The 12,351-nt window shown below is 53.9% G+C and overlaps 1 protein-coding gene across 36 annotated transcripts in view; it reads left to right on the top strand.

Annotated features, from left to right (window-relative positions):
- The window catches only part of SEMA4D (semaphorin 4D), a 135,318-nt gene extending 124,109 nt beyond the window's left edge, over positions 1-11,209 (top strand). For 20 of the 36 annotated variants that reach the window (XR_012424852.1, XR_012424849.1, XR_012424844.1 and 17 more), the window contains 3 exons: positions 8,867-9,076; positions 9,292-9,389; positions 10,376-11,209. Coding sequence is in view for 22 of the 36 variants with exons in the window: in XM_074017800.1 (XP_073873901.1) it covers positions 8,867-9,076; positions 9,292-9,389; positions 10,376-10,402 (335 nt within the window). In the remaining 14 variants the exon portion in view is untranslated. Of the gene's footprint in view, positions 1-5,641; positions 5,678-6,964; positions 7,112-8,866; positions 9,077-9,291; positions 9,390-10,375 lie in introns of all 36 variants that reach the window. The other 16 variants (XM_074017792.1, XM_065530789.2, XM_074017788.1 and 13 more) reach the window with 6 other exon arrangements.
- Positions 11,210-12,351: the final 1,142 nt, after the last annotated feature.

Here is a 12,351-nt window from a genome sequence, read left to right as displayed (position 1 = left end):
CCCTCTGAGGCCAAAGCGCTTCCTCATGGGGGATCAGGGTGGGTCTGCACAGAGGAAAACAGCCCGTGGTGTGTGCAGAGGCTGCCAGGGCACAAGGGCCCAACGTGGGGTGCGGTGGAGGTGATGTGGCCATGTGGGCAGAGTAGGGCGGAGAGGCATGTCCTGGGGATGGGAGAGCTTGAGGCCTGGTGGTGGGGTGGAGGCCCACCCTGTCCTGCACCCAGGGGCCTCGCTGCCCATCCAAGGGAGGGACAGGGCCACACCTGTGAGCCCGTGTCAGGAGCTGGGGTGGGAGATTGGCGGCCAGTGCCCCTCTCCACCTGGACACATTTCGTCCCTTCACCACACAGTTCTCGCCTCTGGGAAGTGGAATTATCAGTGGAAGATGATACGGAAAGATCCACTGATGGCCCTGGCACAGGCCAGCCTTGTCCCTGGGACAGGATGGGACGGTCCTGAGAAGGGAGGTTATAACACGCCTGGGGTGTCATGCCTTTGCAGTGCCCAGCTGAGACAGCACAGGGTGTCACCCCAAGCGTGGTACCCTGGGCTCAGTGACAAGAGGGGTCGCAGGTCAGGACTGCACTTCCTTGGGGCCCATGCCCTGGGAGCCGCTCGCCCTATGATCCTGAGTCCTGGGGGACTGAGTGCACCGGCAGGGCCTGGAGCAGCTGGGAGCAGCCGACTGCCTCAGTGTGCACCGTGGTCGCACGGGAGGGACAGCAGCCTTGAGAGCATTCACAGCTGCTGCACAGCCATCCTGCACTGTACTGGCCCTGGGATGGACCACCGTCTAAGCTTTGTCATGCAACTAGCAATGCACGTTTACTGTCGTCAGTCACCCTGGTTACCAGCTGTGAAGGACGGGCAGGGACACACACATCACACCCCCAACACACACCCCAGACACACACACCACCCCAGACACACACACCTACCCCACACACCACACCCCAGACACACCCCCCGACACACACCACACCCCTGACACACACCACACCCCACACACACACACCCACCCCACACCACACCCTAGACACACACCACACCCCACACACACCACACCCCACACACCACACCCCAGACACACACACCCACCCCACACACCACACCCCAGACACACACACCCACCCCACACACACCACACCCCACACACCGCACCCCAGACACACACCACACCCCACACACCACACCCCACACACACACACACACCCCACACACCACACCCCAGACACACACCACACCCCACACACACACACCCACCCCACACACCACACCCCACACACACACACCCACCCCACACACCACACCCCACACACACACACCCACCCCACACACCACACCCTAGACACACACCACACCCCACACACACCACACCCCACACACCACACCCTAGACACACACCACACCCCACACACACCACACAGACACCCGACACACGCCAAACCCCCGACACACACCACACCCCACACTCACCCCAGACACACCCCACACACCCCAGACACACCCCACACACCCCACCCCAGACATACACATACCCCCAACACATACCACACCCCACCCCAGATACACACCCTACCCCAGATACACACCCTACCCCAGATACACACCATACCCCACACACCACACACCACCCGATACACACCACACCCCAGACACACCACACACCCCACATGCCACACCCCACACAAACATCTGACACACCACACCCCAGACACCACACCACAGCCCCACACATGCCACACCCCACCCCAGATACCACCCCTCATACACACCCCACCCCACACACACATCAAACTCCCCACAACCACACCCCACAGACACACCACACCCCACACACACACTAGCCACAGACTATGCCAGCCACATACCACACACCAGACACACACACCACACATGAGCATGACACATACTGCACACATGCCACACACCGTACTCCCAGCACACACATCCCAGACACACATACCACACACACTACACAGACCACACAGCAGACATATCACACCCTGCATACCACACACCAGCACCACACCCCCTCACACCACATGCCACATATATCACACACACACCACACACCAGCATCACACATACTACACCATACCCCCCCATACACACCACACACACACAAACCACACACCACACACCAGCATCACACACACACCATACTCCCTCCATACACACCACACATACACAACCACACACCATACACCAGCATCACACACACTACACCGTACCCCCTCCATACACACCATACACAACCACACACTACACACCAGCATCACACACACTATACTGTACCCCCTCCATACACACCACACACAACCACACACCACACACCTACATACCACACACACCACACACCAACCATACACGCCACACACACCACACACCACACATACACAGATACACCACATACATACAGATACATCACAATATGCACCACACATGATACATGTACCATAACACACACACCACATAACAGACACGCACGCCACACCACAAACACAATCATGTCCACCACACAACAAACACGTACCATGTGCATGCACACAATAAATGCACAGCACAAAACATCACATACACCAAATCATACCACACACACATCAAACACCATACACACAGACCATGCACACTCATTGCACATGTGCACACCTACCAACACACACCACACACACACTACACTACACCTAAAACACAGCCACCCCCATACACACCATACCAAACACAGCCACTCACACATGCACCACACACAGCACAGCATATCACACACATCACACAAACACCAATCCTACCACTGTTGACATGCACACACCACCACACATACTGCACACACCAAAGCACATACACACCGGACACATGCATGTTACCCACACCACACCACACACACCATCATGTCCACACATACACAACCATACACACACACACACACACACACACACACACAGTTGACTTAGGATCATTTCAACTCACAGTGGGTTTACTGGGATGCAACCCCGTGGAAAGTGGAGGAGCATGTGTATTGACAAGCAGAGGAAAGCGTTCCGGAGCTGGGGGAATAAAGTTAGCATGTGGCCAAGCTCTGCGCCTCTGAACTGATGAACCCAAGTTCCTCATGGATCACTGGGAATACAGATGGGTGAAAAAATAACCCCACCACCCGTGTGCCAGCACATAGCGCATCTGGCATACAAACAAGGATCGATAGAGATGAATGGTGGATGGGTTGTGAATACATGCAGATACAAATCATGCACTTGTACATTAGTGTGCACACACAGAAATAGATCAATATAATTTTTTAACCAAAGTGTAGTCTTTACCCTGTCAGGGCCCTGCCTTCACTGCTGCCAGGACTATCTTCCATGTCAAGTTTAGACCCGTGTCATTTTCAAAGCTAATAATGGTTCCCCCATACTTTGGGCAGCATTTGGATATTTGGATTTGGGATGGCCTTTTATGTTTTAACTACAGTGTTAGAAATCAGAGCCCTTGGAAGCACTGGGATCAGAGGGCAGCAGCAGCAGGTGCCCTTGGGCCTCTCTGAGAGGCCCAGGTATCCGGAGAGGGCCCCCGTTCCTAGCGGCCACAGTGGCCTGTTGGCACACAAGTGTGTGTTCCAGCTGCTCTGTGACATTTCACTTTGTTTCAGACTCTCCTGAAAGGCCATGGCCGTCTTGGGAATTAGTTGACCTTGTGTGTTGGGCCACCCTTGCTGGACAGGACAAGGCAGTGCTATCAACTCCCTGTGATCTGAGGTCCTTAGCATGTTAGATGAGGCAGCTTCACCAGAAGCTGTCCACGTCTTCTGTTATCTGTGATAATTCCACATGCCTTTACAGCACAGCTGTCTGGTTACCTGGGGTCTGGAAATGCCCTCAGTGCCTCAGTAGTGCCTTCACACAGGCCCCCATGGAGCCAGGCAATGCCTGCAGGTGCCTCAGTGGTACTTGCTCAGATGCTTTTGCAGAGAAGTTCAGAATTCCTGCCCACATTGATAAGGTGACTTGGCCAGTAAGTGGCAGGCATAAACTGGTGCTTTCCAGAAGCACTGGGGCTGGTCCAGTGCCCTGAGTGATCAGAGCATACCTGAGTGAAACGTTAGGCTGCGTGAGCCTGGTGACTGTCAGGGAGATGAGGACTCAGAGAAGGGAGCTGTCAGAATTGCTACCTGTGTGGCAGGGGTCTCACTCTCTCCTCCCTCCTCTTGGGACCCCTGGCTACTCTCTGACTTCGACAGAGGACAGAAAGGATGACCAACAGGGCCTCGGGGCATACCCCAGCTGCACTGTCTTTGTCCTCAGAAGGGTCCCCAGAGTCTGGGAGGAAGGAGGGGCCAGGGCCAGGATTAGAAAAGACCCTGCCTCAAGGAGAGAGCACAGAGATGGGCCAGGGAAGCAGTGGGATCCTCAGGAAAAGAGGCTGGGAGCGGCAGTCAGGGTGAGGCCCGGGCAGCAGGAACGGGCAGGGACAAGCCAGGAGTCCCATCATGAAAGACATGATGGCCAGCGGCCAGCACCGTGTGGAGAGAATGGCCCCTCTGGGGATGTGCCCGGCTGCCCCATTAGCTGCAGGAAGGCCACCTGGATGTGAGTTTGGGAGATGGGCTGGCCCTGAGGCAGCCAGTCCTGAGGTCAGAGTGGGCCACAAGCATGGGGATGGCGGGAGGACACAGAGGAGTGCTGCAGGGGATGGCAGTGGGGGCACTTGTCAGGATGGGCCTGAGCAACTCAGTCACTGGGTGGATGCCTCACCACCCCTCCAGGCCTTCCTCAGGGCAAGGCCACTGCTCAGGGGGCACCTGGTTTGTCACAGAGTAGAATGAGCTCCACATTTTGTGATCACATCCACAAAGCTCTGAAGCCATGGTGGTCCTGGCACCAGCTGGCCCTGTTAGAGGCTTGGGGTGGGGGTGAGCAGGTGGGAGGTGCCCCAGCGACAGGCTGAGGTGAGTGCTGGAGTCCAGGTCGCCGGCAGCCTCCCCCGACTCCTGAGTAGCTGTAATAAACCCAGCCCTGGTGGATACACCTGGCCCTTGCTTATACCAAGGTGATCAGTCATCTCACGACAGTCCCAGCTGCAGGAGGAAGATTGTTACCTACGGCATCTGCCACAGCAGTTAAAGTTTATTTGCCTCCAACTTAAGCTAATTCTCTAAAAGTACTGGGTTGCAGTGACAGGCAGGGCCGGGGGGAAGCATCCGTCCTCAGGACCTCTACCCTAGATCCTTCTAAGCCACGACAACTTCCCTTCTTTGAGAGTGCGACCAGCGTCACCTGGCTAGCCACTGGGAAGAGCCAAGGTACATCCAGGTTGGTGGCAGCCTCACAGCATCAGACTAGCCTCTTGTCCCCACCCCACAGAGGCCAGCCTGGCTGCTCTCTTGAGGTAACAGGGTTGGATGGTTAGGGGGCTTGGAGCACTGGCCCAAACAAGAAACCAGTGGTGTTTTCAGGGGGCCCTGCTGGGAGATGGAAGACAGCTCCCCATTGGGGGCCCAGGATTCCAGGAGCTCCCCAGCAGGCCTCCATGGGACAGACTTGGGTTTGCAGCTGCTGCCCCGTCCTGCTGAGGGTGCGGTGCTGATGGGGTGGCCCTGCACACTGATGGTAACTCTCACTTTCCCTCTCTCTCATGCATTCAGAAAGAGTTGGATAGTTTAAAAAGGAATACACTGAACGTAAGTACGTCTTTAACATCTTTAATGTCTTATGATGATCAAGCACATACTGAAATAGCATTTACTGACGCCTCATGTTAGCGGTGGTAAGCACAGGTGTCTGTTTCTACTCACACCCCAGAGGGTGGAGCTTTGAGGGTTTTGCTGTCAGTGGTCCCATGATGGGGTGTTGGGTGATGAATCCAATTCAGCTCAGGCCACCCAGATGCTTAGTCTCAAGGGCTTGGTCAGGAGAACCTTCCAGAGGCTCCTGTGACTCAGTGACTCCAGTCCCCTGGGTGGTTCCTGGTGCAGGTCACATGAGGGAGGAGACTGGGCTTTTATGGAACTCACTTCACTCTCTGTTCAAAGAAAAGTGTTGTTACTTGATCTTAACAGCTCAAAAAAATCTGTTTCTTAAAATGAGATTTTGCCTGGATGCCCATCAGGTGGGGAAGGGAATATCTATCTAGTTGATGGGCACCTAGATGTATATAGAGATATGTAATATGTACTTATATTTGTAGATAGATATATGGGGTTATCTGTGGTTAGAGTCTAAAACATTTTGAGTGGGGAAAAAACAAATTATAGAGTGTTAAGATTTTTTTTTTTTGTCTTAATTATGCACAAAAACCAAACCTGTTCACAAGGGCTTGTCTACCAGGCCAGGGCCAGATGGGCCGCCAGGCAAAACAGTTGTGGAGCACCTTCCAAATTTCCTTGAGTTTATGCAATGTTTCCTTAAAAATAACACTTTTATAAAAAATTATTATTATAAAAGCAATGCTTGTTTGTTGTAAGGTTGGAAACTCCAGGGAAGTATAAAGAAAAAATTTAAACAATCCCAAATTTAACTATCCAGAGGCAGTTACCACCAGCATCCCAGCCATTTTTAGGTCAAGACTGTATCTGCGTTCACACATGTATACACGGGTGTGTACATATATACACATATCTATTCTTTCACGTAACAGTATTTTTCTGTGTTGCTGAATATTCTTCGATGGCACTTGGAATGAGTGACTTGCGGCCCCCTTCTTGGACATTTCCCAACTCCTCACTGATAGAAACAGGGCTTCACTGGGCCCATCATTGCCTTGGGACTCATTCCTAGGATTGTCCAGCTAAAGAGTCTGAGCTTGGTCAAGTCCTTGGGAGGAGCATTCTCTGATGATCCTGGACAGTGGGGAATTGTTGACCAAGAGACTGGACAAAGGTGAGCAGATGCCAGTCAGTAAAGCAGGGAAAATGCATTACTAAAGTCACCTTCATTAAACTGGCTATCTCTTCTTTTCAAAAATCCAGCATGTGCCACAGAAATGAAAGGCTCTCTGGCCATCACTGTCCTGCCCAGGGAGGGAAGCGTGGGTCCTCCCACACCATTTAATACCTGTGTCTGGACGCACCCCTCCCCCACACCTGAGAACAAGGCCAGCTTTTCTGTGTGTGCAGGTACTTTGGACTCTCTTGGCTCTGGAATTTGTTTTTCCTGCTCAGTGTTCTGAACTCCTTCCTTTTCACTGCTGAACATTCTCCACGAAGCCACACTTCATTTTGTCATTCCAAGGTTGATGGGCATCTAGGCCAAATCTAACTTCTAAAGACCGATTCTTATGAGGTGTCATGGTCAAGCAGAGGCCATGCCCGGCGCTGGTCTAGGTGGCCCGTGGCCCACTTGGGGGCCTTGGTGGCCCTTGAGGAAGGGCAGGTGCTGATCAGGGAGCCAGGTCGCTAGGCAAGAGGTGGGAGGGTGTCACCCCGGTCCATGCTGCTGGGGTGCCTGGCCTGATGCAGGCTGCACCTGTGGGAGACGGAAGCAGCAGCGTAGGCTGGCCGGCCTCCCCTGCCCCACTGTAAGCAGGAGCTTCGGAGACAGAAGAGCACCTGCACCCCCTCACCTGCCCTCCAGGGCCTGGCCTGGCCCTCCCCACCATCCCAGCTCAGCTCCAGGGTCTGCACCTCTGGGGCTGGAGCTTAGTGGGAGCACGGCCCCCCCCCCCCAACCCTTTCTGCATTTGAATGGAAGCCAGTGTGTGAAGCAGATCAAAGTGAATGTGCTTGTTTTTCCTTCAGTAAGGGACAGGGAGTTGAGCCTGTCCCAACATGGCCAGCAGCCCCTGGAGGGCCAACAGACTTCACAAGCAAGGAAAGCCGGGAGGTGACCTGATGACCAGACCTTGCTTGTGGGCACCCCCCCGCCCCACCCCCAACACTCTGGTTTTCACAACCCCACCCCAACCACCTGGAACAAATACGGAGTCTAGGGTTAGCCCTCAGGGTCGGCCACGTAGCCTTCTTGCCCTGGGACGAGGCTGGCCTCCCCAGGCAAGGCAGCCTGGGCCACAGGGGAACGTCCCTGCCTCACCCACCCTCCTTGTCTCCCACAGACAAGCTGAGGCTGGCCAGGCTCCACTCTGGCAGGGCGCAATAGACTGAGAATGTGTGAAGTAATTGGCCTCTCTACTTTTTTCAATAAGTAATTAAGCTCAAAAGCCCAAAGAAAAGTAACAGAGGTTTGGGGTAGAAGTGGCCAGTGTCAGGCCCAGGGTCCATGCTCAAGGCTGGAAGCCCACCCTGGATGTGCTGCCCTTGGCGGTCCTAGTGTAATTCTGCAGGGCCTGGCCCCGCCCCCGCCAGGGTCTGAGCCCTCCAGCCTGTGACATGTGCTCCCCTCCAAGCCTGCCACAGGTTCCAGTGTTTCAATTGGAAAGACAGGCCCTCGTGGTCCCCACTCTGGCCCAGCCCCCTCCACACACAGCTGGCCAAGCTCTGGGCCTCTCTGTGCTGTGGCCCTGGTGATGGCAGAGCCTTTGGGATGTCTCTGTCCATGTGGTCACAGGACATGTGTGTGGCAGCAAGGCCAGGGTGAGGTGGGATGCTGTTCCAAAGCCCAGAAGCATTCTGCAGGAAACCAGCACAGCGCCGTGAGGAAGGGGGTCCTAGGGGACACAGGCCACACAGGTGTATTTTGAAAAATGGTAATTAAGGTCAAAGAGCAGAAAGTCCACAGGACAGGGGCCAAGGCCAAGGCTCCCGCTGGCCATGGGGAAGCCACCTCCAGGGGAGTCCCAGGGACTGAATTGGAAGTTGTCCCAAGTCACTTCAGGTCCAGCTGGGACAACAGAAGTAACCCCCCTACCCCCTCGTGGGGTAGCTTCTTTGTGTTCTAAATGTGGACTCAGAGGTAGAAACAGTCTGTGCCCCCAGGTCCTGCAGACATTCGCATTGTCTGGGAGAAGAATGGGCGAGCTCTGGAGACCTGTGTCCCTGTGCAGACCCATGCACTGCCCGATGGCAGCGCCCACGCGCTCAGCTGGCTGCAGGACGCTATCAGGGAAAGCACCGAGTATCGCTGCTCTGTCATCTCCTCAGCAGGGAACAAGACTTCGAAGGTGCAGGTTGCTGTGATGAGACCTGGTAAGTGATTCCCATGCCCACTGGAACCCTTTTAGGAGGTGATTTTTCACTATTTACAATGGCAGTCGAAAAAAACATGCTGGAAAGCATGCTTGCACGGTGGCATTTTGGGTTTGGGATTTATTGGCTTTCCACTGAGAAAGGTGGCCAGTGGGCATCAAGGGTGCCATAAAGGCCCGCAGAGCTATGGCCTGGGAACCCTGCTTGTCTTCCAGAAGTAGCCCACCAGGAGAAGTGGAGCAGAGAGCTTTCCGCCTGGAGGGCTGTGGCTGGGGAGCACGACCGGATGATGCAGAGCTGGAGGAAGGCGTGGGTACGTGGCCGCAGCCGGGCAAAGAAAGTAGGGCTGGAGCCAGGGACAGGGCACCTGCCACATCCGGTGGATCTTTCAAGGGACCCATTCAGCATGGACCCCACTTGCTCCCTCTTAGCCCCAGAGCAGTTTCCTTTACCTGCAACCCTGCGAGGGGAATCCCATGGCTTGTTGCTGAGGCTGCAGATCAAGGGGCATCTGGACCCAGCCCTTAAAGGAGACTGAAGAAGGGAGGCAAGATTGGGAGGGGCTCACCAGTGGGAGCTGTCTGTTAGATGGGCCCCCACGGCCACCCCACCCCCTGTACAGAGCACTCAGCCAGTCACTACTTTGAGGAGAGCAGGAAACCTGGACAGGTGGGGAACCCTCCAGGTAGCTCCTGGCTGGATGCCTCACCTGCAGCACCTGCTGGAGGGGTCAGGGGGAGTGGCTTACTGAACTAAACCCTGGCAGGGACTGGGCTATGGCACGGAAGTTGCAGGCAGAGGCTCCCTAGAGGCTCCCTGTCTCCCCACGGAGGCAGAGTTGTCCAGCCCTGGCTCCCAAATAGCTGATACAGAAGGCAAAGGCAGGGATTCATCACTGTGTGTGCTACCAACCAGGGTGGGGTCTGCAGCACTCAAATGAGTGCGTTAAAGTGTGTGGGTTACGTGGCTGCCAGCAGACCCCCGAACTGTTGTCACCAAAGCCTGGGCATTTATAGCTGATCCTCTGTACTTCAGCACACACAGCCTCCCTCTCTCCAGCCCTCCTCCCTCTCAGCACAACCTGGGAGTCGAGTGAATGCGCTGCTGCTCTGTCTTCCCGTCACGTATGGGAGAACCACTCGTGGCATTTGGATCTTTAGACCCCAAGGAGGGGAACCACAACAGGGGGCTGAGGCCTTGAGTGCTCTGTCTGGGATGGGCTATGAGACAGACTGGGCTGCAGAGCAGGAAAGGCCCATCCGTTCCGCCAAGGATTCAAAGACCACATTGTTCTTTCAGGAAAGCTGTAGCAAGGACACCTTGTAGCCACCAGGAAGGAGTCCCTGACACCGACCTCAACCCCAACCAGACCCTGCTGCCACTGACCACAGCCACCCCCGGAGAAGGCCTGGTCCCCCGCAACTGTGAGCTGTCTTGCCCAAACCCGCTCTGAACACAGCCACTGGCTACCACCTGATGCGTACCTCCCAGAGACGGGGCAGTGGAGAAGCCCTGAACCCAAGTGGGCCTGTGACAGGAACTAAGACTTAAAAAATTAGGTGCTTACCTGGGACAGGAAGTTCTGTCTGGCACAAGCAGGTAACCAGGATGGCTAACAGGCTTCGACAGCTGCTCGTGAACTAAAACAGCAGTATGTGTGCAGGCTCCTCCTCTAGGGTCAGGCAGCAGGCTCTGAAGGCTGATCCTACACTGTCCCAGTGACTCCCCTTTACAGAGTGCCCCTACCCCCTAACAGCCAACAGGGTTAGCATGGCCAGCACAGATCGCTGCTTTTATTGATGCAAATCAAGCCTACCGCTTCTCCTACCTGCAGACTTAGCCAAGGAACTCTAAGATGCATGACTGGGACAAGAAAAGGTGAGACTCCACATGAAAATGCCTTGCCTTAAACCCTGAATGACTGTGAGATGCGATCTGGGAGTGCATCTGTCAAGTCTTTTGTGTTTTCTTCACTAACCTCAGAATACTGGGCTCTGTTTTATCAAGCGCTGCAGTTTATGCCTCTGTCCCCTGTCAATGCTCAGCTTCTGCAAAAGGACACCGAGCTTGTCGCAGAAAGCCAAACAGGTCAATTATGCAAATCTCCTGGTGCCATATTAAATTTCTTGACAATGGAATGAGTGTCATGAGTGTTTTGTTCTACCTGCTTTCAAGTCTCTAATTATTAAAGCTATATCTCTGAAGACTGTCACTGTGTGTGTGAACTTGTCCTAAACCTGCTCAGCCTTTAATCTTATACACACGTCTCTTCTTGTCTGTGGAATGACAGTTTTCATGTCTATCATAAAACCAAAGCCTCTGTTAAAAGCAAGCCGCACCCCTCTGGTGATCCTAGCAAATGCTGAGTGTCTTCCCAGCAGTATGACAATGACCTATTTTGCATCCCCTCTTTCTGGGGCTGGACGAGTTCTGTAACAGCCTTTGTGTGGGATCAGCATACATTGCCTGCTAATTCCTTCAGGATCCATCACGACAGAGGTGTCCTGAAGACGCTGGAGACACCCTGGTTGTCTCCACACGTCCCCCCTCCGCACCGCGAGTCAAGAGGCCTAGCCGCCTGTGAGGCGTGTGCTTGCCCATCCAGCCAAGGATGCCAGTCTTGCTCCCAGAACTATCACACTCATAACCTGAAGTTTTCCTGTAAAATATCCATCAGCTCACTATGGTTCTTGCTTTGGGTGTGGCTTCAACCACTACAAACTGCTGAGTGAAATGCTATGGGCTTTGGACTTACATTCTTGGTGCTGTTCTCTGTATCTTCTCCTAAAGTCTGGATTTCGAGCACCTTTCACTCTTAACAAAATAATTACATACTTAAAGTTTTCATAATGTGGAGTGTTCTATTGGGAAATGTAGTTATGAGGATGAATTTTTGAGTCTTTGCTCTGCTGGAAAAGTAAAAATAGAGTTGTACATTGTTCAGTTAAATGACTGTACTTGGCGCCCCTGGCCCAGAGCTGTGTGCTTCATGCGGCACCATCTGCACGTTGAGGGAGCTGAAGTCACCTGCAGCAGTGGCTTCAGCTGGAGTCCTTCACTGCCAAGAAAATGACAGCATCACCGGGCAACCACGTGGTGAGAGTTTGGTCAGTCCCAGAAGGAAAGCTCTCAGCAGCTGCATGAAATGTTGAAAAGCCTACCTACTCTGTTTAAGCTGCTTTTATCTTAAGATTAGCAAAACAAACATCACAGACCTAGAGAGCTCTAAAAAGGGGCTCTGAGCAGAGGAATTCATCTCTGTAGAGATCTTTAAC

Source organism: Macaca fascicularis, chromosome 15 (assembly GCF_037993035.2).
Source record: "Macaca fascicularis isolate 582-1 chromosome 15, T2T-MFA8v1.1".
Classification (NCBI taxonomy): Eukaryota; Metazoa; Chordata; class Mammalia; order Primates; family Cercopithecidae; genus Macaca; species Macaca fascicularis.
The sequence above is the reverse complement of the archived record's forward strand: the minus strand, read 5'-3'. Positions and strand labels throughout refer to the sequence as shown.